The 26,666-nt window shown below is 53.2% G+C and overlaps 8 protein-coding genes across 8 annotated transcripts; 4 read left to right on the forward strand and 4 right to left on the reverse strand.

Annotated features, from left to right (window-relative positions):
• Window positions 1–1,323: 1,323 nt before the first annotated feature.
• CTRU02_207423 (uncharacterized protein) lies at window positions 1,324–1,545 on the forward strand (the record flags this gene model as incomplete). The annotated part of the gene is made up of 1 exon (XM_070204889.1): window positions 1,324–1,545. The coding sequence occupies one exon, from the start codon at window positions 1,324–1,326 to the stop codon at window positions 1,543–1,545; it is 222 nt and encodes a 73-aa protein (XP_070061422.1).
• Window positions 1,546–5,956: 4,411 nt separating this feature from the next.
• On the forward strand, window positions 5,957–7,858 carry CTRU02_207424 (GATA zinc finger; the record flags this gene model as incomplete). The annotated part of the gene is made up of 1 exon (XM_036719190.1): window positions 5,957–7,858. One exon carries the CDS (start codon window positions 5,957–5,959, stop codon window positions 7,856–7,858), a length of 1,902 nt encoding a protein of 633 aa, XP_036588897.1.
• A 3,397-nt stretch (window positions 7,859–11,255) lies between these two features.
• CTRU02_207426 (uncharacterized protein) lies at window positions 11,256–12,029 on the forward strand (the record flags this gene model as incomplete). Its single annotated transcript, XM_036719188.1, has 1 exon — window positions 11,256–12,029. One exon carries the CDS (start codon window positions 11,256–11,258, stop codon window positions 12,027–12,029), a length of 774 nt encoding a protein of 257 aa, XP_036588895.1.
• Window positions 12,030–13,127: 1,098 nt separating this feature from the next.
• CTRU02_207425 (40S ribosomal protein eS30) lies at window positions 13,128–13,632 on the reverse strand (the record flags this gene model as incomplete). Its single annotated transcript, XM_036719187.1, has 3 exons — window positions 13,128–13,151; window positions 13,224–13,335; window positions 13,580–13,632. The coding sequence occupies 3 exons, from the start codon at window positions 13,630–13,632 to the stop codon at window positions 13,128–13,130; spliced, it is 189 nt and encodes a 62-aa protein (XP_036588894.1).
• A 554-nt stretch (window positions 13,633–14,186) lies between these two features.
• On the reverse strand, window positions 14,187–15,974 carry CTRU02_207427 (uncharacterized protein; the record flags this gene model as incomplete). Its single annotated transcript, XM_036719186.2, has 2 exons — window positions 14,187–15,046; window positions 15,110–15,974. Coding segments are annotated over 2 exons (1,725 nt in total), but the record flags the coding sequence as incomplete, so codon positions are not given.
• A 1,460-nt stretch (window positions 15,975–17,434) lies between these two features.
• Window positions 17,435–18,274, forward strand: CTRU02_207428 (uncharacterized protein; the record flags this gene model as incomplete). The annotated part of the gene is made up of 1 exon (XM_036719185.1): window positions 17,435–18,274. One exon carries the CDS (start codon window positions 17,435–17,437, stop codon window positions 18,272–18,274), a length of 840 nt encoding a protein of 279 aa, XP_036588892.1.
• Window positions 18,275–19,006: 732 nt separating this feature from the next.
• On the reverse strand, window positions 19,007–21,770 carry CTRU02_207429 (uncharacterized protein; the record flags this gene model as incomplete). Its single annotated transcript, XM_070204890.1, has 3 exons — window positions 19,007–19,446; window positions 19,498–19,992; window positions 20,054–21,770. The coding sequence occupies 3 exons, from the start codon at window positions 21,768–21,770 to the stop codon at window positions 19,007–19,009; spliced, it is 2,652 nt and encodes an 883-aa protein (XP_070061423.1).
• Window positions 21,771–23,159: 1,389 nt separating this feature from the next.
• On the reverse strand, window positions 23,160–23,636 carry CTRU02_207430 (uncharacterized protein; the record flags this gene model as incomplete). Its single annotated transcript, XM_036719183.1, has 1 exon — window positions 23,160–23,636. One exon carries the CDS (start codon window positions 23,634–23,636, stop codon window positions 23,160–23,162), a length of 477 nt encoding a protein of 158 aa, XP_036588890.1.
• Between the last annotated feature and the right edge of the window lie 3,030 nt (window positions 23,637–26,666).

The following is a 26,666-nucleotide window of genomic DNA, read 5'->3' on the forward strand; positions in this document are numbered from 1 at the left end:
CGTATCCGCCGCTGTCATTTGTGGTCTCGTGTGGGGGTCTCCAACATGGCTTCCCTGTCGCTTCCTTGTGGCTTCCTGCAAGTGCTCAACCGCCCCTGCCAATTCGGTTCGTTTTGGGGGTACTTCCACATTGCCTGTCTACCCCTCCTGTCTGGAAGTATCCTGCACCATTCTAAATGAAGCACATCTAACTCGCCCAACGCCTGTCAACCCAACTTCCAGCCGTGTCTTGCTGCGACTACTGAGGGTGGTGCAGGCTCATTGATGCATCTCGTTCCGTCCGCTGCATGCTGATGCTCATTCCTTGTCCCTTGATGCCGGTTGAGTGTTGCGAGCTGCATCAACCTGCATCGGATGGCCACCGACACGGCTTCGCAGCTCGACGCACTTCATTTACCTCAGGCTAAGCTACCCCGTCCCTCTCTACCGATACGGACTATCAGGTACTCTTAGTTCCACTGAGACCAATGCGGCCTTCGCTTTCTTCTACCCATCAACATTCTAGAGGAGGCTGAATGTTGGTCCTTCTCCTGCCGCCTTTCACTGCGGGACTTCACCTCCTGATCTTTCTCAACCACAAAGTTCAGTCCCCAGGTTGGCAGCATGCTTGAGAACTTTCAACATGATGGTGCTCTTTCCTGGATGAAGTAGGCAGACTCGAGCTGGCTTGTCATTGGAATACCAGACAGCTCGCGCGGTTCTTTCAGGCTAAAACTGTTACTGCTCGTTCGGATAGACTCTCATTCACCCTCCACCGCTGCCGCCCTAAAGTCAATTGCCTTCCCCTTCCATCGGATGATCACCGCACAGCCCTCAGACGTTGTCGCGTGGGGGAACAGACCCGGCTGGAAGCTGGGCCGGCAGCCGTGTACTTACGGATACTCACAACTCAAAGTCAGCCACTGGCTGAAAATATCTCCTGCCTGCTACAAGTCTAAGGCTGGTGACCAGCCCCATTGTCGACGTCTCCATCCACATAGCATGTTCCATCAGTCTATCCGCCGAGGCTTTGAGTGATGAGGGCAACAAAAGGCTGGTGGTCCGTCCGCCACACATGTCGGGCCCCACCCAAGCCTTGATCATCATGGAATCGATGGGCTTCCTTCTTCCAGGGTCTTACTTGTACACACTCTAACAACGAATGACTTCACTTCGCTACGGCCCAGCACCTGGCACACACTGGATTATTCCAGTTGAGGGGCATTTACTGGCCAGACCTGCAGCGTGGGGTGTCTCTTCGGGGTCTCTGTTGTGAACTCACAGTACAGCTTACAGCTCCAAGTCGGCTTCCGGAGCGTTACCTACCCAGAAACACTACCAATCATGACACTGGGCGTGTGCGACTCTCTGATTGGCGGCGCCAGTTTCGGCGCTTTGAGCAAGAAGCAGGTGAAAGCCGGTGGGGTAAGAGACAGTCGCAAGCCACCGACCCGAATTCCCGCTTGTTTCTTGGTGCGTGCTAAAGGATCAATCAAGCAACAGATCCGTAATGAGGAGGAAGCCTTCAGCCTGCAGTTCCTTGAACCCGTCATGTCGGCACATTAAGACCAGAAAAGCTACGCATTCGAGCGGGCGCACCTTTCGTCACTCATCACCGACAAAATCTAGGATCAGCTTGCTCCATCTGGGCCACAAACTCTTACTGTTTTAGGGGAACCCACAACAAGTAGTTATTTGGAAAAAAGCCCCCAATGACAGTTCGAAGCTCAAGCCGTTCACGCATACAGACTCCACGTTTTCCTCCTGAACAGCGCCAGCCAGATAAGAGCGCCGGGGGTCTAAGCCAATGGTTTCCAGCAACGAGTAGCTCTGTTCCGCCTGTGGAGCCCCGAGTGGTGGACGGGTACAGCAGCCTACGAAGATCTCTGTTGAAGAGAAATTGCCTAGCCTCTAGAATGTGCATTCACAATGCGGAAGAAGGGGCAATTGCCACGTCTTCCTAAATGAACCAAAAAATAAAAGGGAGGATTGATGCGGGTATCGCTGAGAGGGGCGACTGAAGACGCAAACGGATGGAGAAAGGTTTGATGAAACCAAGGCCGGATTTAGCTGCTATGGCCGCAGCCTTGGAGCAAGATGTCTTCCATCGACCTCTCCAGTGCCTCAACTAACCGAGACTGGGGACAACGATGGCTGAGCTTGTTCCTGGAGTCAGAGCCAGTCCCACAACCGACGTCGTTGGACACGCGGGCAGGCGCTGCCGCGGCCATTCTCACCACCAGGGACCGTCGCTTGGCGCGACTGGAACAGCTCTGCCATATTTCCCTAGTATAAAGTTGAAGTCGACGTAAGTGGAGTTCCGCCGAGATGGGACTCTGAGGGGCGGGCTTTTGCCCGTGCCTTTCGGCGGACTAGGTCTTGCAAGTTTCCTCCCATGTCCCCGACAGGACCCTGAAATCTGACCTGACGGCGGAATCATGTAAGGTAGCTGCTGCCATGGGTTCTGGACCAGCGGCGCAGAGCCGACCTTGTGCGACAGTTTTTTTTTTTTTTTCTATCTTCTCCCCATGTTTTTCCCCTACAAGTGAGCAAGTGGTCGCATCGGTCTCGACCACCCGAGGAGGGCTAGGCGCATAGGGGGCTCATGATGTGTGCTGTTCGATTTACCAAAACAGTTGACGCAAAGACGAATGTTAGCTGATGCCCAGGAGTTGGCCAGGACTCCCTCATCGGCCAACATGTACTACGTACTAGGGCAGTGCTGCTGATGACGCTTGTCCTCCTTTAGGCTTGGGGGTTTCCATGGGTTCCAATCTTCCAGGAGACGAGGGTGGCACTGACAAGGAAGCAAAGACTTGGAATGCCGGCCGGGCACAATCCGAACGGCAGTACTGCGTTCCATTCGTCTCTGGCTGCCGCCTCTTTACTTTTAGTGGTCTCCACCTCTTCTAATTCAGTTCAACGTCCGCTGCCCGGCGCACTGGTTCAGAGACCACTTCGATTTGGTGCAACCCTCTCGCAAGGGGCATCGTACGGTTGAGCGGCATTTTTACCTGCTCTCGCCGGCTTAGAGCGTGCCATCGTCAGCTTGACAAATGTGTTTTATTTTGTGTTCGCACTCGTTCGAACACGCCGTGGCGCAGGGTGTTCTTCGGGGGAACGAGCGGAGCCCTTCCTGTCACTGATTAGTACGCTGTCACAAACGGCTTAGCACAGCATTGAAACGGGCGCGAATTTGATTCGGGTCATATGTCAGCCCCTCGCTCCCCATCATGACGGAACGATGGGCTGGCCATGTTACCAGCCCAACCGCTCGGGAAAACCGTCCGGCAGGAATCAACATGAAGGAAGCGGTATGAAATTGCTCTGGAGGAGGGATATTCCCGGTTGCAGGCGACTCACCGACAACGGGGATGCAGACTACTTTCTTCACCAGCGATTCGTGAGGCGGCTAAGCAGTCTTCCATTTGATGCTGGCAAGCCGGGAAGACCAGCCCGCCGTTGTCGCTCCAAGCTGGGATCTGCCTGTGCTTGTCCCCCTTAGCGGGCTAGCCCTCCCTGCGAGGTAGTGGTCCCTGTGGCTCCAGTGGTCCCCAAGAGGAGGTGCCCGACTACTGCCCGCTCATGGTGCAGCTTGCAGACTGCAGTGCGGTGCAGACTTGCCCGCCACTAAAGCTGACCGTCCAGTGCCCTTCAGTGTGCATCTGCAAACCCAGATGAGGGAAAAGCTGCTACAGAGACACCCCCGGTCACTCCTCTTGCTCTCTCTCTCTCACTCTCCTCCCCCCCACCTAACTGATAGTTACAACAGCACCTTAATAATTTCGGTGCGAGATCCACCGTTTGCTTCGATGCATATGAATGAGCGCAGATTGACCAGTTAAGAGTGTGGTTACCCTCGACAGTGCGTGAGAGTGCAGGAGCCGAATGAACTATGCTAAATGAGACGAGGAGGCTCGGAGTGAAATCGATAGGGCTCCACACCCACCTCCCGCATTTACATCCATAGTACTATGATAGCGCCTTGGGTACACCACGTCCCACACCCACCCGCCCACTTTGACTCCCCCTCCGACTCCAACTCCCACTCACCCACCACGCTGACTTTCCCCCTCCCCCTCCCCCTCCCCTTGTATGAGGCACACCACACCCACCCACTCGCTACTTGTACCTCACCTCGTTCCTCCCAGCACAAGCGGCACCACTCGAGACTGCTGCTAGCCGTTCATCCTCTAACATCATACAGAACGCCGCCCACTATTCCACCCGGCTTTCGCTGCAACAAGAGATCCCTCCCGCAGCCGAAAGTTGACTTCTGGTTCCGTTCTCCCCTCGACGCCTGCAGCAGCAAAACCCAACGACGTCGAGTCGATAATCCAGCCATCAAAACCTTCCTTCACATCTAAACTCTTTCTTGACCCTTTTTTAGGCCACTCTGAAAAGATCAAAGACACACCACTCGCCAGCAGGAGACGGGGTTTTGCCCACAGAGTGTACCTTACACCACCTCGCTCGTGGCGTGCCAGGTACCTACTTATCTACCTTACCTTACATACCATACCTGCCGGCCCCAGCGAGAGCGAGTCGGACACAAGCCACCCAGTCACAGAAGACCATTACCAGTTGGTGTGAGAGTTACAGCCAAGCGAGCGTGGGGAAATTCCTTTCTTGTGACTCTCGACTCGCCGAAACCGAAACCTTGGATTTTCTTCCCAAGGAAGCTTTTTCCCCTTCCTCTCCCCCAGTGCACAACCTTTCACATGGCTGCCAGCATCTCATCACCAATCTCGACTTTAAGTCCCTTCACCTCAATGAACCCCACGACAACAGAACACGACTTTCGCTTTCCGCGGCGGCCTGACGAACGTTCCGCTCTTGCGTCGCAGTTCCAGGCGCATTCGAAAGGCAGCCCTAGTGAATTGCCCGCCGGCCTTCGCGATCTCACACTTGACCTTTCAGCTGCGCTGCATCCGACCGCGCAGGACGAGTTCTTACGAAACTCAGCTTTTCCTCCCTTCCAGAAAGCAGCCATGGAGTCTAACCAGACACTCGAAGAAATGCAGAAGGAGGATCCGTTGGCGACCCAAGTATGGAAGTTCTTCAGCAAGTCGAAGCAAATGCTTCCCAACCAGCAGCGCATGGAGAACTTGACTTGGAGAATGATGGCCTACAACCTGCGCAAGAAACAATTAGAGGAGGAGAAGGCAAGGTTAGTGCACCACGTTTTGGTTACCTGGTGTTTTATTCTGGCGGCGTCCTGTCGTATGCCGCGGCTGACGAACCTGGCTGACTTGTGTGGGATGATGCAGACTCGCTCGATCTGCGCCGGCACCTGCACCACCATCTTCTGCGCCCGCTCCGTTCCATGCCAACCCGCCCAGCGGCATTGCTCAATTGCGCAAGTCTTCGGAGCAGAACGTCAACCACCCAGAACCCATGAACCTCGACGACTTCATCTTTTCCGATAACATTGCCACGCCTATGACGAACCACTCCCCTCAACCACAAAAGCAACCAGAAGAGCGTGGCCAGATGCACTCGTCCTTCACCTCCGCCATTCCCATCAAATCGCGCAAGGACTCTGCCGCTCAGCAGCACTTTGTCCCACAATCGGTCCCTTTTCCTCCTCATCACCAGAGGATCCAAGACGAATTTAACTATGTTACTCGGCATCACCGAAAAACAAGTATTGATGATCGACGGGTGAGCCAAATTTCCATGCTTATGTTACAAGCCAGCCAAACCATAGACATCGTCTTGGGCCAGTTAATACTCCTTACAACTTGGTTTTCCTCTCTTGCACACACCCCCTTCAGCACCAATCGTCACTGTTTCTCCCGTTTAGTGTTTGCGCCCTACCTAGCTTCGCTGACCCGTTCGGACTTAGACGCGTAAACGTCCGGCCGATTTCTCTCCTCAGGTGCCCGCTGTGAACAGCAGCACAGCAGCCACCAATGACTTGGATGCGGATTCAGAGCTTCACGAATATTCACTCGATAATGCCAATCAGGCCAACATGACGCAGAACCCGCAACAATCAGGAGTTCCGTTTCCTCTGGATACTTACAACATTGAAAACGATCCTATCATCACATCCGCCGGCCCGTTCCAGCAGAACTTCTCCTTCTCCCCTTCCTCCTCCCCCATGGTGTCACACGGCCCGTTTTCCAATGTCTACAACGGCTCTGCGGTGCAACCCTCTTCGTTAAACCCTTCGGATTTTTACTCGCCCCCGGGATCAGCCTATCACTCCACTGTGTCGACGCCGCATCCTCTGCCCGACAATGACGGCTTCTATTTTGGGTCGATGGACATTCGCGGCCAAAGATCTCAGAATTTCCGCCCGGGTTCCCAGAACATGGGGAGCCAAATGAACCAGCAGTTCATGTACAACAACGCGAACGGAAACCCCATGTTCTCAGCATCAGCCCCCACCACGGAATCAGTATCCGCCTTCAGCACCGCGCCGAGTCCTTTCGGGCATATTGATCCAACGCAAGTTTTCCAACCAGACCACCCTGTTCGCTCTCCTGGCATGACTATGTCCAACGAGGGAATGTTTTCCTTTGGCGCCGATTCAGATGACGAAGATGGTGGTGCATTTGCAGACCGCAATCTCGTCATGACTCAGGACTTTTCGCCTGGTCCGATGGACGATGGCAGCTCACTTGGGTGGGACCCGTCACTACCCGGCCAGTACAGCACGCAGGCGGCACGGTATCCTGGAGGGCCACCTCGCAAACAAGTCACTATTGGCGGAACTACTACGGACTACGTTGAAAATAACGACTGGGAGGGCGGCAACTTGCCACGATCGCAGTCACAGTCCTTCCGCCAGGGATCCGAAAGAAGAGGCGGTAAGGTGCCTCGCACGGCGTCAACTCCGGCGGGACACCTGGGGAGGAATGGAAATCCTTTTGACCGAATGGCTCAATCAACCCCCAACTCACCGCCCGAAAACAACGGGACCGTTTCTGGCTACTCTTCGGTAGCCCCGAGCCGACCTTCATCACCGCCTGGCTCAAAGCATGGCTCTACAACCAATCTGCAAGCGGCGGCAGGCAACCAAGGAGAGGGAAACACGCCGACGACGTGTACAAACTGCTTCACGCAGACGACGCCGTTGTGGCGCAGAAACCCTGAAGGCCAGCCACTCTGCAACGCCTGCGGTCTATTCCTGAAGCTTCACGGTGTTGTGCGACCTTTGAGTTTGAAAACAGATGTGATTAAGAAGAGAAACCGCGGCTCAGGAGCGAGCTTGCCCGTTGGCGGCACTAGCACGAGATCAAAGAAGAACGCTTCTGGTGTCGCTGGAGTGGGCTCGCGCAAGAACTCGACTCTTGCCATCTCGTCTACTCCTGTCAACGCCACGACCCCGCCTGCCGCTGCTCGAGCCGGCAGTGCAAACGACGTTGAGAGTCCTGCAAGCGGAGCTGCATCCGGTGGCAACACTGCTGGCAACACGCCGACTAGCTACGGAACGGGCTCATCTACAGGTGCAGCTGCTGGCGGGAAAGGTGTTGTCCCGATTGCTGCCGCACCTCCGAAGAACACCCCTGGTCCTGGCGCTGCGTCCCTCCCCCGGAACGTTACCACTTCATCATCTTCCAGCTCATCGAAACGCCAACGTCGCCACAGCAAGAGCGCTGGCAGCGAAAGTCTCACGGGTATGGAAGTTGATAGTCCTGAGAACTCGACTGGCTCCAACGAGGCAGCGAAGACACTTAGCACTACCGGTTTCACAAGTATGCCCACGACTGGTTCTCTGGGTCTGGCCAACGGGCTCGGCATGACCCAACGCCCCATGATGAGCTCGGGCATGATGGGCATGCCCGGTGGTCAAAACGGCCAAATGATGAACCCGGGAGGGCCAGCATCTGGCCCTCAAGAATGGGAATGGCTTACGATGAGTTTGTAAAGACTCTCCAAGTTGCTGCGGGCAACTCGACGCAGTATCAGTGCATGACATCGAGCCAGGCTGCGCTAGTTATGAATTTGGGCGTTTTTCTTTCGACATTAGAATCAGATGGAAGGTTTTCTCATTTCTTTTTGGCCTAAATTCGACTAGGAGAACTGGGCACGGCGAACAATACTTTCTACGTTGTTTCACGAATTCTGTTTGATACCAGACCTTGATATCGGTCCTTGCGCGGCGGTCGTCTGAATTTTTTGTCAGCTATACATGGAAACATAATTGGGTTGGAGGGCTTTGTTGCACGGTTTATTCCTCACGGGGTCGGATGCGTTCAGCGACTTCTCGACAAAGGCTGTTATGCCTAAGAGCGATATATGGCTATTACGCTGATTAATGAAGGCTTCCGCGTCAAGTTGCTAACGCTGAAGAGTTATGATGTTTTTACGGAGGAGAAATGGCTGCCGACTTACGGACATGACTTTTGCTGTTTGGTGCTTATCAGCGTGCAGTTACTATATGGGCAAGTCTAGACTATTTCGGTGGGGCGGACTTTCTATTTCTAAGTGTTCTAGAATGGTGTCTTTGAGAGACCCAGATGGATGCCGGAATATACCGGGTCCATCATACTCGACGACAAACTCGTCACCTTTTTGATGTTTTTATACCTAGAGCCATGCATGAATGATATATACTGAGATCCCTCTTTATGCTCGTTTCCCAAAAAGTGCTCTCGCGGTAAACATTGGAGATTGTTGCCTAGATTGGATGGTTGAAAAATGGTGTCGGGGACCTGTGTAGTCTCATAGGATGCACACTTAGTGATGCTTTGGATGAGTGGTTGTCTCTTGGTGTCCCCACCCGGTGCTCCGGAGAAACTGCCCGGTCGAGTTCGGAGACGGGATCCGCTCCGTGGGTTGGGCTTGCCAAGATTGTCGTCTGAAGACATGATAGGTCGGCCGGAACCCCTTTGCTGCCTCCCCCACATGCTTCAATCCGACGGGAAAGGGCTGACAGTGGACGATGTTGGCCGTTGAGTTTTGTGGCTGGATCATTATTGGTATGCATGTTTCACTTGGGGATACCGTGTAGAGAGACAAGGAGGGTTGCAGTTAGATAGATATCTACTTCCTCCATGGATGAATACTTTTTATACCCTCCTGTTCTCTTTCTTGTCCGCAGTGAAATCCAATTCTGGCTTAAAATCGTTGAAGCTCTTTACAACAAAAGTTGCTCGTACATCGTTCGGGGGGGTAGTCCAGTTGTATGCGCGTCATACAACCGGAATGCTGTCAGTAAAACTTCATACGCATGAACTTCAGGGTACCAAGTTGACGGCAGATGAAAATTAACCCCCTCGGTTGGGTCTGCGAAATTGTTATTCCTGCGTGATACATTTTCAAAAACCACAACAGCCTGCCTTCACGGCCGAATCTCTAAGTTTACAATCTGGCCAACAGTCTGGAAAGGCTTCAAGACACTAGCTATCACAAATGTTGATGCTCGTCGCCGGCCGGCCCGGCCCAACGACCCTTGATGTCGTCCGTGAAAGAGGCCTCGCAGAGATACAGAAGACAGAAACACTAGATCCGCTGTATACAATTCCCAGAGGCGTCAGCTACTCTCTCACAACCCCTCCAAACCCACGTCCCCGCCTCACGAACAGATCTCTCATCGCCGCCCTCCCGCCACCTGTGCGCAAAAGCTTGCGGTCCTGGGAACAGGCGGCGGCCAGACAGCGGCAGCGGCACACAAAGACGCATGCTAACGCGACGTACATCCGTCTCTCAACTCTTTCGCCGGTCGAAGCCGACTCCGGGGATATACGCCTGAGGACGAAGTCGAAGCAGACGCAATTCAGCAGCGGCGTAACCGCGACTACGGCGCCTCGTGCGTCCCTTTCCTCGTTGTCGTTGTCATCCCCGCCTGTTTCACACCGCTCATCGTCACCGACCCCAGCACGCACATTGCGGAGATGGTTTCGTAGGTCAGGGTACATGTCAAGGAGCCCGAGCTCCAGTTCGTGGACGTTGCCATTCCCCCGCCGCATGTTTGCGAACCCTTGCCGGGCTGCGTGACTGGCGTTCGCCGGGCTCTACAAGGACGCGCGTAGGCTTGGGGACTTCAAGTGTCCAGGAATACCATCCAGAAGCAAGGGAGGTAAATCAGAGAGCAGGGCTTCGATTCGTTTATACTGGCAAAGCTGGTACAGAGGGCATGGGCAGGGTTTGGGCGAGAGTATGCACAGCGAAAGAGGAGGAGGATTGGGTGAACATTGCTTGTGATTTTGATTCCACGATAGCAAGTTCTGTATAACTGAACTACTTTCAGCAGATATCTCTGAATAAGACAGTTGTTCTTTCACTATATATGTTTTGAAAGCTAGGAAGACATTCTAACGTGTCTAGTATGCTCAGATATAAGGTGACTAATATTTTGCCCTAAACATCTCTCTGGCACGCCAACCGCAGCCCCTTATAGTTTCTCTGGTCTAGGATACGTAGAAATCATCCTTAGAGTTGTCCCCTAGGGATGCTGCGAGATCTGCGGCTGCCCATCCTTGGAGGAGGGATCGTCTTCTATTTGAGATGATCCCCACCGACTGAGTGTCGTAGAGCAAAAGCCTGCCAGTGTTTGCTACGGAAAGGGTGACAGAAAAGGAAAATTTGCACGAACCTCAATAAATTCCCGTCCCTACCTTAGTTAGTGGCTTTGCTAGCTTGTGTACAGGATGGGTAGGAAATATAAGACCAGACGAATGACGATGGTGAAATCGTCCTAGATAGTGATAAAGACAATTGAGTCTGCAGTACTTGCGCACCAAGAATTACATTGGCAATGCAGAATGAAAGCACGCATTATAGCTTAAAGACATGGGGCAGTATCAAGTCAAAACATAGTGTGGTATATGGTTGAACAAAATGTATTCCTCAACTAGAAAATAAGCAACCTCTCCCACATGGTACAGAGAAGAAAGAAACTAGATCCAACCAAGCCCAGTGTTCTTCCAAACCGAAACCCTCTGCAGCATTTCCATGTTTCCATGAGAACCAGGCGGGTTGTTATCATACCGTGATGGCCGGCCAACGGCAAGGCTTCATCGACGGTGATGGGTTTGAGTTTACCCAAGCCATGGCGTGTTATCAGAGATCCATATAGGAAAAGGGAAGAGTCGGTAACATGCCCATACAATCTCTCATAAGTGTAAATTGACTGCAGTAGCCACGAAACATGTCGGGGGTACCACACCCTGAGATCCAGAAAGAATTATAAATGGCGAAGGCATCTTTTCCCTACAGATTATCGCCTCTTCTTTGACCCAACAGCAACCCACGATCCGGACTTTTGTCACAACGCGCAAGTTTATATCAAAAATCATCGTTCAAGCACAAATCAAAGCTCAATGAACATGCGCTCATTTACAAACATTGCCGTTGTCGCCTTCCTGACCTCCGTGGTCTCCGCGGCGCCTGCGGCCCATCCCAACAAACCTATCACCACTGCCACCAGCATCACCAAGGATAATAACAGCTCGTTAGTTCGCGATCCTCTAACGAATGAAGCCCTGGTGAAATACCAGAAGAGCTGGATGAACTATTGCTATGGCGCCGAGAAGATAGAGATGACCGGGTGCATGGACTTGATGTACGATACATATCCCAACTTCCCTCCGGAACATACAAACAACTCGGACGACGTTTCCATCCACCCACCCAAGCCCACCGACTGGGTACTCCACAGTCACGCTACAAACGGCGAAAACAACAAAGATGTTAAAGCCAACGAGAGGCTGGTGGAAAGATCTGAACCCAACGTCGCCGCCGCCGCCGCCGCCGCCGCCCGTATCACCGAGGCCGACAACAACGCGATGAACTACGACGAGATATTGGAGTACGAAATCGGCAAGAGGCAGAAGTGCTACTGCGACGGCGAGCCCAAGTTCACGGCCGACAAGTTCGCCGCGTGCCTTGAGAAGCTGTATCACGCTTACCCAGGCTTCCCGGCGGACTTCCCGCACGACGTGAATGGGAAACCTGACGGGTGTGGCAGCAGCTTCGATGCCAAGGGAGACCCCCTTACTGTCTCCGACGGTATTCCCCAAATGACACCCATTTCACTTGCCATGCCTGAGACCAGCGACAGCGACAGCGGCGTTGTAGTCGAGCGTCATGGGTAGAGCGGCCACCCGATAGCCTTCGTTGCACTCGTTTCGGATGATAGGTGGTGCGATAGTCTTTGACAGATCCTTCCGACTATGGGACGGCGGCGGACTAGTAACCGATCAGTGCCGGGGACCTGAGATCGCCGCTTCTTCGTGACAGGGCTGAAAATAAATCGACGGCTGGGGTAAGAAAATTGTGGTGATATACCATCGGCATTCATCGAGTGCTTGCTCGACTTAGCGTTCATGAGTCAAATTAAATACTGAATGTAAAGTAGTTGGCACAAAATGATGCTGTACTCCCTAGAGGCAGAGACAATCAGCGGGGTTATGATTTCCTATGCAGTTGGATATTTTTTACGATTGCAGTAATACGCAAAGCAGAGCCAGGTTAGGTCGGATACGCATCGTATTCTATTCTCTTTGAATGTTTATCGGTTTCTGGTAGTGCTTCAATTATAAAAGCGTCGTCTAACGTGAGGAACAGCCATGAATGATTCCACGTGGTCTGCCACTACACTCGTCAACATGTTTGTAGCCAAAGTGACTCACTCCGGATCACTGGGAGACGGGGCGCGGGAGGGTTGGTAAACTCGCCACCCTCAGCAGCATCGGCATGCTCTGGACGAAGCAATGCGGTATCTCCATTACAAACAGCATCACAGAGAAACATACGCAGCAAAGCAAGCATGTAGACGGTAGAAGAAACATTCGTAGATTTCTCCTCGAGCGGTGGCGACTTGTCCAGCCCGCGTCTGTATCCGGAGGCGTGTGGACTCATCAAGTTCTTGTGACAAAAATAGGACAGTTGAAAGAATTTCCCCATTTCCGATTTGAATGCCAAAAAACCGAAATGATTTTACGTATTCTGCGGTACGCATTCGTGTCTCTTTGCCTCGTCGAGTCGAAAACCTGCCCAAAGCAACCCATGCCTCACGCAGAGGGGGGCATTTGGAAAAGGCCCGACGCCGAACGGGCGTGTTTCCCAAAAAGATTTCACCATTTTCGCCAACCACCCTTCAACATCGTCCCGTCGATTCCACCCTCATGCCGGTGGTCCCAGACGTTCCTCGAGTCGTATCGAATGCATAGGGAAGAGAGGAGAGAGGTCGCTTAAGAGCCGGGGTTGGGGTTCATCTAGAGCAGCGTTAGCATTTCCGCTTTCCGAAAAAACCTAGGAAGAGGTTGGATCCTCATGAGAAATCGTACCTTGCGCTTGCCGCCGGTGAGGGTGACGTTGACGAAGCGGCGGGTGTATGTGAGACGCTTCTTCGCGCGGCCCTTGGGGGTCTTCTTCTTCTCCTGGGGCTCAACCTTGGGGCTATTGAGGATGTCAGCGTCAGTCACTTCAATTTCCATCGATAAATAAGCCATCCTAGCGGGATTCGATCGGTCGTAAACGTTTTTCCATCATCTCTCCATCGTCTTCGCTTGACGATGAAGCCCAGAAGGGCGATGCAAAAGCTTCCTCCTCTTGCCGAACGAGCAGCGATTTCCCCTCATCCTTCGTGATGACCAAATAATCGCCTCCCCCCAAGAAAAGTAAAAATTCGGGCAAGACTTACGTCTGAGACTTGACCTTTCCGGCACGCGCCAACGATCCGTGAACCTTTCCCATGTTGTCGGTTTGAGGGGGTTATCCTGTGGTTGATTTTTCGGTAAGTTGGTTGTCGAAACTCGCGGGCGATGGGCGTCGATTCGTGCGGTGGGAATTGGGATGGGAGGGCGGATTGTGCTGCTGAATTCTGCCGTTGTGGGCGTGGACCCTGGTCACGTGAGAGGTTTAGGTGGGGCAAACCAGACTTTGGCGAGCAAGTGAGGGCGGGCTTTTTTTGTCTTTATTTTCTGTTTTGGAAACCTTTCGCCTCCGCCACTATTGCGGCCGGAATGAATGGCCCGGGGAATATTCGGACTTAGGAGTTAGGACCTTCCGCATTGAGCCTTTTGAGTGTCTTTGGTGGCGCGGCGAATGAATGAATCATCGGCGAGCTTAGGTATACCTGCATACTTTGCTCTCAGGCAGAACTACTGGTTCATAGTTTCTTAATAGTGAGGAAAATACAAGAAGTTATCAGTCTGCCAGTCGTCCGTTTGAATTATGCATCAATGCCATTCCGTCCAGGCGCGTGCCAGGGTATCTAATCATGTACTCATGCAGAATATACAACAAGCTCACGCATCCGCCTCCGTACTTTGATCTCCAAATGTAACCCACGGCTGCCAATCCTCCTCCTTGCCCGTCTTTGGATGTGCGCAGAACCCGTTGCAGGCCTTGCACTTATCCATCTTTTTTGATAGCATGTCTTCCAGCGATACTGGATGCAAGACCAGGTCCTTTGACTTGAGATTTTCGCTGATGAAGACGAATGGCCCCCTATACTCGCCCAACAAAATCTCCGGAAGGAAAACAAGCTCGTGGGCGGTGTTTTTACGAGCCACATCGCCCCAGATGTTCTTAACACGCTGTTCCAAGCGGAATTCCCATGTGCTCTCCCAGCTCGCCGTTGTGGACATTGTATCGACGCTGTAACGGAAGACAGCGGCACCAAACTGGTCCACCTTGTACAGCTCTAGCATCTCTAGCGCAGGCATGTGCTTTGCAGCGCTGCCCGTCAGATGGAGAACACTGTTAATGTTCTCCGAATCGACGCCGGATATCATCGTGTGCGATGTCAAGGTAAGCCTGCGTAAGTTTGTCCAGGTAGGCGGCGTGTATGGGACCGCTTTGCGTGCGAAGATGCCGCCGAAGAAATCAAAAGTGTCAGCCACGTTTGAGACGGCCATCTCTTCTGCTTGCAAGCTCAGCCAGCCTAGATTTTGCCCCAGGCTAGGGCATGCTGTTCTTGGGACGTCTTGAATGTCTTGGGGGTCGTTCACGGCATTGCTCTCTTCGCCGTTGGCCCCCGCTTCGTCCTCGTCAGACTCTGCATCCTCCCACTCACTACCTACACCGTCGTTAAAGGCGTCAAAATGCTCAAAAATGCTGATTCGTTTTATGTAAGATGGCCAGAAAGGCAGAGTTCGGGCATGATCTGTAAAGCTTAGCATAGGCTCTCACGGAATGAGACATCCTATAATCAAAAGATAAGACATACCTGAGTCGACCTCCAACTGCGCCTCCATGTCAACTTGGTGCCATGGCTCATAACGGACCTCCCGTAGTTGAGGCAAACTCGAGAATATGGTGAGTAGAGATCGAGACGAGAAGTTACGGTGATTTCGCCGTAGAACTTGACAACTGGAAACAACAGAGACCTCAGGCAGGCCATGGCGGCCAATCTGCTCACAGCCGGCGGTGATGAAGGAAAAGTCGAGATCGTGATCAAAAAAACGCGAGTTGCCGTCCTGATCCAACCCCGTCTCTCCAAAGTACTTGTTCTTGTCGCTGGGCGATGCGGCACTCAACTCCAACTCGATCCCTGAAGTACCCTGGGGCGTCCACTTGCTGAGGATGTCAAAGAGGTTCCAGAGAGCCTGGGTGAAGGCGATTTCATTGGCGTTTTGTTCGGCATCCGTTTCGGGTATCTTGGCCAACTTGTTGGCGTAGCGGGGCAATTCGATGCGCAGCGAAAGGCGGCGCAGCAGCGAGCGGCGGCGGGGGTCCTGGGTGAGCTCGTCGAAGCGCGAAAGATCCTTGGCGGAGTTGATATCGAGCGAGCTGAAGTTTATTTTTTCGATGAAGCCCTGCCACTGTCGACACACGACGGCGTAGCTGCCCATATCATGGCGGCTGCCCTTGGCCCGCCAGACCTTTGACCGTCGCTCGACCACAGCGCTGAGGGCAAGGTGTTCGAGGATGAGACCCCTGAGCTCAACGGGGAGACCGTTCCATGTTGCCATTTCGGTCTTCGTTTCGGACATTGCAGTCTGATATAAAGCGGCTTGTGTCGAGTCCTGCTCTTGTGAGAGCGTGCGCGCGTAGATGAGTTTGTTGACCCTTTGCTGAAAGGCAACCCAAGGACTGTGACGAGAAGTGAATTTTCGGTGGGGAGCCCGGAGTGAGACAACCAAACGGGTGCAGCCGAGCCGTCCCTACTTTTTCTAATTATTCCCAACACCTAGTTTCCTCCCAGGGAAAATGAGTGTTGAGAGTATGACTAGCTGGTATGTGGTCTTCTGGAATATCTGGTTTCTTTGGGCGTAAAGGCGCGCCTTCTAGGTGGTTTCTCTCATAAGGCGTCGTCAATCAAAGGGCGGCTTGAGTCTTCCCAGCGTCGCATTCTTTGTGTAAACGCCTTTGTGTTGGTGAGATGCGCCTTTGGCCCCACTGTAAAATGGAAAAAAAAAAATAGAATAAAAAAAGGACAAGACTGTCCATCCAATCGATAACGAGGAACAGCAAAACCCTTCTTGTAGCAGTACTTCCGGTCTGGGGGATCTCCCAGCATGGGAGTCCCTTTTTGCATCTAATCAGGTTCTCGGGTACCGATCGACTCCACCCCTGAAAAATGCAGCACACAGTTCATCAGTTGCCCCAAAAGCAGGAAACCTACTGTAAAGAGGCACTGTGTCTTCCTATGGGGGGGGAGTGTGAGGAAGCAACATGCAGCAGGCCAGGCTGGTTCATCCAGTCATTCTTCAGTCCGTCACCCTTCCATCGAACCATTTCTTCAAAGGCCCAGCGGAAATGAGCATGCAACTGCTTCCCTGCAAGGCACACCACACGCCTACCCTTCCTGTCTAACCAAGCCATGGCGTTGGAAGGGACCCGGAAAGAAAGAGAAATCAATACCTGCAAAAATCCTCGCATATGGCGCCTGGATGCCCTGCCCTTGCCCGCATGAGCTCCTCCAGTGGAGCAAAACAACGGCGCTAGGCGCCCTTTAGGCTTATCAGATCTAAACACCCCCAGCCCGCTTCCAAGCGTCTCAACCCAGGCATCACATGCCCTCCTCTCACTGCGGAGTTTGTTAAACCATCCTGAAGTAATCACTGCCCGAACCCCCATCCCATCCGTTACTGAACCCGACTCGCTGCGCTGCACTACCCGTCCTGCTCTTCCCATATTCTTCCAAGAGTCCTTGTTTGCGAGATCCTCTTTTCGTATTCCCAGCGGATCCCAGGAAAAAAAACGAGGAGCCCCCCTCGTTGTCTCGCAAAGCCGCCGCCGCTGCGACCGAGAAAGTCGTCCCCAAAGTAGCCATCATCCCCGCCTTATTTGTACTCAATAGTCTATTTATCACGCAGTCTCAAATATCTTGGCTCTCCTAGCCTTTCCGAAGTCGCCATCTATCCTCGTACGATCGATCCCGACCGACCGACCGACCGACCGGTTTCTTCAAGTGAGGACCGCTTGCTACAAAACCTCCCACACAACCCCTCCCCCCCCCCTCCGACGCTTTCACCCTCGTCCTCCTCCTCCCCCTACCCCCTAACAGCAAACTTCTCTCTGGTCCTTCACAACCTTCGTCACCGTCAAAATGAAGACCGCTTCCCTTTTCTCAGCCCTCGCGGCCGCCAGCGGCGTCGCCGCTCTCCTCGAGCCAGGCATGCCCAAGCACCTCGTCCAAAACCCAGACGATGCTGCCGACGCCGTTGCTAGGATTCCAACCTCGTACGAGTCTGCCGTAATGGGTCGCCGCATCCTTGCCCTCACGAAGCTCGCCGAGCTCGCTACCGTTTTCCCGGCCGGCGCCCACTCCGCCTCCGGTGGGGACCTCTCCGGCATGCCCATCGGCCTGATGGACTACGTCGCCGACTGCGAGGATAAGGGCAACCCCACCATCCTGGCCATCACCATCGCGACCTCGTTTAAGAACGTCGCCGCCGGCTCCAACATTTCCCTCTCCATGCACTGGGTACCCCCCTTCCCGCCCGTGAAGCGCATCTCTCTGCTCTCGTCCCTCAAGAACAGAATCTTCGGCAGCAGCACCGAGGAACAAAACGTCATGGCCTCGCCTGACACCGTCCCCTACTCCGCCGCCAACCTCCCCCGCTTCTCCCTCATGGGCTACCTCGAGAAGATCCCCGCTGACCCTGTCAACTCTCTTCGCCTTGCCAACTGCTTCGTCAAGAAGCACCCTGACTCCAAGTACTGGCTTCCCGGTAGCCCCGTCCACGAGTCTGAGTGGGTCCGCTTCGTCGTCACCTCCGTCTACTGGATCGGCGGCTTCGGCGACCGCGCATACATCGGTTGGATCCCCCTCGACGAGTGGCAGAAGGTCACCCGCGAGGAGTACGAGGCCATCAAGCTTCCCGGCGAGGAGCGCGGATGGAAGGAGTGGAGCGTCAACAGCTGGTTCGACAGCAATGATCTTTGAAGTTGATGCCGTCCAACTGGCTGGGAGGGGGCGTAGGTTGGGTTGATGATGTAAAGGGCGTGAGAGATAAGAGGAGGGAACGTCTGATTTTGGGATGATACCAATATGAAAGCCCAGATTACATGAGGCTCTTGAAGGGACACCCCCCCACCCGAGAGTGCCAAATGCAGTACTTACTTATGATGGTCATTCTCGCGCGAAGTTATTGGTGCGGTTGTTTAGAAGTGTATATTCTTTGGGTGTATATGGTTTTTTTTTTTTTTTTATCACATGTAACTCTCTGGCATTCCGCGCCACTCGATGCACCCTCGTTAATATGCAAGACGGGTTTTTTTGTTTTTTTTTTTAACCTTCCATAACGGCCAAGCCACGAATAACCGCTCTTTCATGCCTACTACGTTCCATGTGATGTCTCAGTCCAAGACCCGTCAACAGTTACACAAGCAACGGTGTGAGGAGGGAGTATCTTCATTATAACATATATGTGTATATATATATATCAACGGGGGTATCTCGCACTGCCGCTTTTACTTAACTATGCACGCGCCTTGCTCTGTCTTCTCTTCCTCGGTTCATTTCGTAAAAGCAACGCTGTGAATGCCTCTCGTATGTGCGTGCGTGTGCGTACGTGTACCCCTAGTAGTATCCTTCCAGAAACTAATTACGCCCAACACATCTACATCGTCCACGATTCCTAAATGTATAAATGTACAGAATAATTAAACTCATAATCTAGTCAACACGAATGATGACCTTCCACGCCAGTGCCCCGGCCTCTCTGATAGCGCAGGCAAGGCAGCCCCGCCGGCGTCGCGAGATGATGGCATTCCAGCCCTTCTCAGCGCAAAATGCCCGGACGAGAATCTCCATATCGCTACCGAACTGACGACGTCGCGACTCCAGATGCATCTTAGCAGCCGCGAGACTAGCGCCATTAGCGGTGCGCTCCAGAATAGGTGACGTAGGGGTCTCCTGCGTTGGCGGCTGTCGCGTGAAGTTCGTGATGCAGTCGATGACTAGTACCCGAGGTGTTGTGTTAGTCGTAGGGGTGAGGGATGGGCGTCGGATGGATGTCGTATTGAGCAGAAGATCCTCCAGCGAGACGTTTGGTTTCTCAAGAAGCTCCGAAAGGTGAATGACGGTATATGTAAAGAACTTGTGCAGGGGGTGTCCTGAAAACGATCAGTATACGCGGCTGTGCTGGGTGAGATAGGGTGATTTACCTGTGATAGTGGTAGGACTGGAGCTCTTGCCACCGATGCTGGTACCATCCACATCAATCTGCTGAATTGTGGGGCTCGACGGCGACCTCATCACCTTGACACGAGATGAGGGAGCACAGGGATGTGCTGTGACGAATTGGATGTCATTAGACAAGGCGTAGTTGTACTCTTTGGCTTCGCCGCCAAGGGGTCCAACGGAAAACGAAACAGAGGCCGGATACGTGTGAAGCTCTGGGGCTCTAGTTACATCAGAGAGCGGAGTCAACACTTCCTCGGTTGGAGTAGACTGAACCGAGTCTACAGGAGCAAACAGGTTAAGGGATATCAGCCCAATGCTCAAGCTCGGGGGCGGCTCGGAATAGTTGTTTTCGTAAGGAATGATGAAGTCGGCAGGGAGCACTGATTTAGGGTCTGCGTCCCCTAGGACGCAGGACTCACGCTCGACGTGAGTCTTTCCCCAAAGTCTGGCTTGTCGGCCAGTCTTCTTCATATCGGCTGCCAAGGCTGTAAGCATGATTGTTTAAAAAAGAAATCAGCAGTAGGGCTTTAAACTCACCGGAAACTTCGGCAACATCGATGTTAACCCATCCGTCGGCATGGCCGTGGGGAGTAATATCGCTTGAAATCCAGCCCATGCATTGGGCAGATCCATTACCAGCTGCCAGAACCCGACCAACGATGCAAGCGGTGCTCCAGAAACTCTTTCCTCTGTATACGAAACCGCCACACAGGTTGGCCATTGGGCCCAGTTTCGCCATGGCCTCTTTGTCGTTCTCCAACAAAGTTGACATGATCAAATGATAGAGTCCTTCACCTGGGAGCATCAGACCTGATACGTAGGACTTTGAAAGCCAGCCGGAAGGATGAAGAGCCGCTGAAATCTTGCGTTTTCCTGACGGGTGCCGTGTGACGCTTGCCTCAGCCCGGCCGCCCCCAAAGTAAGATGATCTCCGCGTGTCAATGCTCAGCGGAGTTTCGGCGGGTGTGTGAATAGGGGTCGCCTCAGAGACTTTGTTGACGGTCTCTGAGATGTGTTCAGCATAGGTATCCGACTCGATGTCGGGCCACCGAAGCTTTCTCGCAAAGTGTGTCAGACCGCTGACTTGCCGCTCGATGTATCGTCCTTGAATGGTGTATATAGAAACGCTGTCTCCTGTGGTGGCATGGTTGTGATGATGCAAACTCATCTTGCCGGTCAATGAAGCCAACCAGCCGCCAGAGTTGCGCTTCTGTCCAACGCTCGTAGGATCAACCTTGGCCTCTACAATCTCGATGTTCTCAAGCCAAGCCCGTGCAAGGTGCAGTGACCACTTAACTGACTGGTTGGCATCCTTCTCAAAACGATGGATTTCGGCGGGCCTGATACTTTCGATACCCAATTCTTCGCCCTCAATTATGGCGTCTAGTCTTATTAGAAGTTCACAAGCGAGGAGGATTTGCAGCAGCAACCAATATCTCTCCTCTTTACGCTCCTCATTGGTTTCGGCGTCATCAATCTCAACTTCAGTCTCGAGCTCGTCACCCTCGAACGAGCCCCACAATATTTGCCCGAGACGGATCCTCCATTCAACATGAGAAAAATCGATCCAGACGTTCGGCGCAGCGAGCACCTTGACAAGCGCTTGGATTTGAACTGAAAGGCTGTAGGGGTCGTGGTGGTCGATGACGCGAGTTGGCGGGTAGAGGATGCCGAGGAACAGTTCGTTGTATAGGGTGTGGGAAATCTTCCTGTGAACTCTGTTCTCTTTGTATCTCGCCCCATTCTTAATGAGCTGGTCCAGGATAGCCGACTCCTCCAGGCGGCGAAGACCGTCCTTGGAGGCCAGCAACTTTTGCCGCTGCTCGATAATGGCATTGGCCTTGGTCCCGAGACTGTCGAAACCAAACTGCTCTTCCTGTAGGGCGTCACCAACAGGCATCTCGAGCGCCGCCTGATATCCCATTGTGCCCTTCTCCAGACCTTGCATGCTCAGCATATTAGGCCGCTCTCGACATCGCGGGTGGAAGTGGGCGCGCTTCCTCTCTCTAGCACACCTGATGGCAGCCGGATTGCTGTTCATGTCTCTCGTGATATGAGGCCATGCTGTGATGCAGCTCCAGGCGGCGTCTTCAATTTGTACATGGTCTGTCAAGTCGCGGATTTCGAGGGATTCGTCCCAAGGAAAGGCGACGGAGGGGTGTGGGGCGCCGGTGTAATGGCCCTCGGAGCGAGCAAAGTATTGAGGAGCTCCGGAGAAGAGCTTCTCGATATCATCGTCGCTGAGGGTTGCCATGATTTTGGTCAGTTTCAAGACAGGTTTGGCCGGAGGGCCATTGGCTTCCTCGATGTCGACAGGAGGCGGGGAAGGGAGTGGCTTGTTGGGGTTAAGAGGGGGCGGCGATCGAGAAGAACGGGACTCGGCACTGCTTTGCGGAGGGGAAACCTGGGGTTTGCTGGTGAGACACAATGGCTTATTTTTACAACGGCTGAACGAGGATGATCCAATTGGAGAAAATCGAGTCAGAATGGAGGCTGGGAATACTGTCTACGTCCACTTGGGAAGGCGGACGGAGATGTTTCTTTGTTCCGAATAGCTTGAACACGCTTGTCCCAGCCAACGTTGGTGTTGTAGACAGACGTAGCTTCTCACAATGCAAAAGAAGAAGAGAAGAAAATGAAAAAGACAAGCTATGTTTTACAAAAGCAAAATGGTTGCAAGGCTGGGCAATTGGAAACCCCGAAGCTGATCACGCGGCAAAGGAGAATATGCAAGGGAGCCACGGGTAGAGATCGTCAGAGCACCTCGGACGAGGAAGAGAAGGACAAAGGGGGAAAAAAAAAAGGAGTAGGAGACGAGCAAAGTGTCTCTGAAGACGTCACGGCAGGTACGATTATCCGTCGAGTGGACTTCCAAGGACGGTATTTGATGCAAGAGGTGGGCGAAGAAAAGACAGACAGGGTGACGAAAGTGGCCTGATGCAGCTCCCATTTAATGGATTGGATGAGATGATGGCGGGGAAGTGACATGGTGGAGGGGGGAATTGGCAATGACGACTCGGGGTCTGCAGCAGCAGTAGCAGCAGCTGCACCACCACCACCAGCCAGCCCCAAGGAGGTCCAGGGCCCATCCGCGTCCAGCCCGGTGGAGGAGGAGGAGCGAGCGAGCATCAGCTGGGTCATCTGGGCTGGGCGGGACCGACCAGGTGCCAGGACCCGTCACCAAAGGCCCCAGGGCTCCCAGGGTGGGAAGAGGTATCCACGTCGCACATCGGTGCTTGGGAGGAGCCCACGCCGTCCAACGGTAACCGTGGGCTTAGCGCACGGAATATCCAGTCTAAGGCAGAACCCACTGACGCCGACCGGACCGGACCTGGTCTAGTTCTGGCCTTGAGAGGAGGGGAGGGGAGGAGAGGGGATGCGGGCGGGGTGAGCTGAGGTGTGGGTGGTAACCAAACATGCGTATATCTGCTGCAGCATACAAACATACAAACATACAATATCCTGCACAGCTCTGCGAGCAAGTACTATGTAATGTGTATGTGTGCATGCACGCATGCGTTGCGCGCATCTTCCCAGCACACTTGTTGCTATTCTGAGGGATTCCTCATTTCCAGCATTGACCGGGGCTACCGAAGCGTCGGGGAACGAGAGACATTTGTGCTTCCAGCACAATATATGCTATTCAGGGACCTTGCCTGGTGGGGGGAGGAGACCAACAGAACCACAAAAAGGTGGGAAATAGAACGACAGGCTCGTGAACGGTGGGAATACGGAGAGCAGACAATAAATAGTCTGAATGGAACGACAGGGACAGGAACAAGCCTCGAGTAAGAGAACAAGCGGAATGGGCACTTACAGGAAGCTTGGTGGGTGACTCCGCACCGGTCCCGCGTCCAGAGGTGGCCGGCGACGACGTCGTGGTGCGGCCTCTGCTACGACCCAGTAGCCCGCCAAAGAAATCCCGTTTGGACGACTTGCGCTCCCGTTCGCCCGTTCCTGATCCTGATCCCGATCCTGCGAGTGTTTCGGTGCCGGTGCCCGCACTCAGCTGCAACCCGCTTCCATCTTCCTTTCGTGGACTTGTTTGTGGCCGTTGGACCGCTAACGGTTGTTGGTCGTGTTGTTTGGACCCCCGTCTAAGGAGGGATAGCGATGGCATCTTTGTCGTCTCTGATAAGATGGGATGAAAGATGGTCGTCGTGTTCGTGTCATTCGCCTCGACCCTTTTGGGTTTCTAGATTCAGCTCACTTTTTCCTCCCCTTGATGCCGTCTTTCTGGTCCGATCCTCCTGCAATACTGTCGAGTCCTGTTCCCTGGACGTAACTTTTCGATAGCTTCTCTACCTGCCTTGTTGTCGGTGGCTGGTCTCCGTGGCGTATGAGGGGCTGACGTATTGTCTCCAATGAACAAGGCAGGACGACTCCAACTTTTCTGCAAGGTGACCTTGGAGTTACAACTGAGGGGACAAACGCGGGACGGCCTCGAACCAAGTATGGCTGCAGAAAAGGCGCAGACTGAGTGACGATGATAGTGGGGGGAGGGACGGAAAACGGAGAGAAAATCGAGATGGAGGGGGGCAGTAAAGTAAGAGTGTGCCAGCAAAAAGAGAAAGACGAGAGAAAAAGTGAGAAGGAGAGCAAGGCGGCGGGATGTTAAAACAAGAAATTCGAATCAACTCAGAGCGAGAGAGAGACAGGCACACACACACACTCACTCATGGCCGATAGCTGCCAAGGCAGGGGACATGCTCCTGGTATCGTCCACTCTTCCTTACCTGTCACTCTTTGGGCAGCATCTGCTGGTGTCTGGCTGGACTGGGCCTGGGCCTTTTTTCCCCTGTGAAGGGCCTCCTCTGACTGGATGGCGACAAACAGGACAGCATAAGACAGGCACAGGATAGGACAGCCGACACAGAGAGATGTCCACTTCGTTGGTGCACCCCTCGTCCTAGCCGCAGGTGCACGCGCAGGCTCATGGGTATGGGGGATGGGCTGGCTTTGGTGTCACGCAGGCTACATAGCACAAGAGTCCTTGAATTATTATTTACGTACTTGAATATAGCATCCCGGAGCTGGGGAGGTGCATCACAGCGGGACGACGAAGAGGGTTTGGGGAAGGATGGCGACGGGGAGACTGGAGCGACTAGGATCAGGAGGGGGACGAAGCCCGGCAGTCTCAGATCCAAGATTGTACGATTAAACAGAAAGGCTCATCTTGCAAGGTGTTCCAAGGATGATAGAAAGGACCGGGCAGAGTGCGAGTGGACTGGGGGAGGGAAAAGAGAGAGGGAAAAAAAAAACTAAAAAAAACAAATATAGAGTACAAATCAAGAGCATCAGAAGCTGTTCGTCATCTCCCCCCAGATGAATCGGGACTGTAGGCGTTACAGGCATGGCATGGACTTCCTCTTCTCTCTCTCTCTCTCTCTCCATTACGAGCGCGCCACCAGTCAGTCATTTGCCTCTTATTTCCTCCACTGATTTCATAGCTGTAGGAGGAATTAAAAAAAAAAAAAAAAACAAGAGCCCAGTTCCATGTTCCCTGTCCCGCCTTGCGTCGCGCTGCCTTACCGTGGGAATCCGAGCTAGCATGAAAGCGACACAAAAAGCGACAGTATCTTGTCATGGGCTGTCACTCTGATTGGCAGGGATGCCCATCGCTCATTTCTCATTTCGCGGTACGAATATGGTAGCAGTAGTACGTACAGCAAGAAGCATCGTTGGACACCTTTACCTTTGCCTTTTTATTGATGTCAGACTACATACATTGTGCTGCGTCCTGCTGCGCCGCCTTGCATCCAAACATATCCCGGCAAGGGTTAGTTCCAACACAACAGCAACGACAACAGCAACAGAAGCAGAGACAGGTACAGAGAGACGGAGAGACGTCAACACAATGACAGTTAGACAGCAAGACAAGACAGAACGGGTACACTGACACATAGCACGGAGGCCGCGAGTAGGTAGGGGATCCATGATCACGACCGCAACCACACACCATTTTCGGACCCCCTGCTGCTTTGCCTCTGTGGACTTTTATTTTCTTTTTTTCTTTCCTTTTCTTCTGGAGATGGGGCAGAAAAAAAGAAGGATGAAGAAGGATTTGTGGAAGTAATGGAGCACAGCTGGATCCGATATCCGCGAAAACTGCACAGGCAGCATCCTGCAAGACGCCGGAACGAGAACGATGAGCAAAAGCGCATGTGAATTATAACGACTAGGGCTGTTTGGGAGATCTCTGATTAGGTGGTTTCGGGATCCGCAGCACCATGTTCTCTCCACCTGCGCAGGAGATGGGTGCGGTGAGCCGCTCCGGTTTCTATCTGTTGCCCCCAGTGGATGGTGAGCTGAACGGAGATTCCGCATGACTGAGTGTGGGCTTTTTTTTATGTGCGTGCCATTTGCTCCTCTTGGTCTCCAAGTCCTTGGTTCAAGACTCACCGGAATAGTTGGATCTGAGTTGACCCTCAATTGGTAATATGGCTGTGCAAAAGAAGTACAAAAGAAAGCAGGTCACTGTATCATGCAGCGTACTAAAAGCTCGGCAAAGCTTGGAACCCAGCCAGCCCTGGAAACGCTCACGGCGCGGAATCATTAAGACTGGGACTGAAGGGGGGGAATCGGCATGGCTGTGTACCATCCATACGCATACGATCTTGCAGAATGAAGAAGAAAAGCGCCACCATCGTCAAGAGCCCATCGGGCCGTCGCATCTTTTTCTGCCAATCCTCGGTTACACCGACATAATAAGGATGTGGCTTGACGTTTCTCCTCCTTCCTCCTTCCTCCGTGTGCTTCAGATCTTTTTTCAAACAGAAAGGCCCACCTCAACAGCCGATGATCTATTGTTTTTTTCCTGTCCTTCTGGAAGGCCGTTCAACGTTCGATATGGGGTAAAGTTTCTCGACCAGGTTCGATGTCCGTGGAGGCCCAGCCATGGCGATCCCGCATGCTGTATCTGGAACTATTTCAAGACTTTTGAAACGTCAACCACGGGTGCTTTCGTCGCGCGCAGTCACGGGAGACTTTCTTTCTGCTTAGATTCCTTCTCAGCCACCAATGGACCCCTAGCTTCAGAAGCTCCAAGGGGGGGATGGGTATCCGCAAGAGAAGAAGCATTGGGCAGCTGTGGGCCCTGATCTGCCCCGACATGAGACGACGTGCCATGGGTAAGGAGCATCATTCCGCG

The sequence above is a fragment of the Colletotrichum truncatum genome (genome assembly GCF_014235925.2).
Source record: "Colletotrichum truncatum strain CMES1059 chromosome Unknown Contig_0004, whole genome shotgun sequence".
Lineage (NCBI taxonomy): Eukaryota > Fungi > Ascomycota > Sordariomycetes > Glomerellales > Glomerellaceae > Colletotrichum > Colletotrichum truncatum.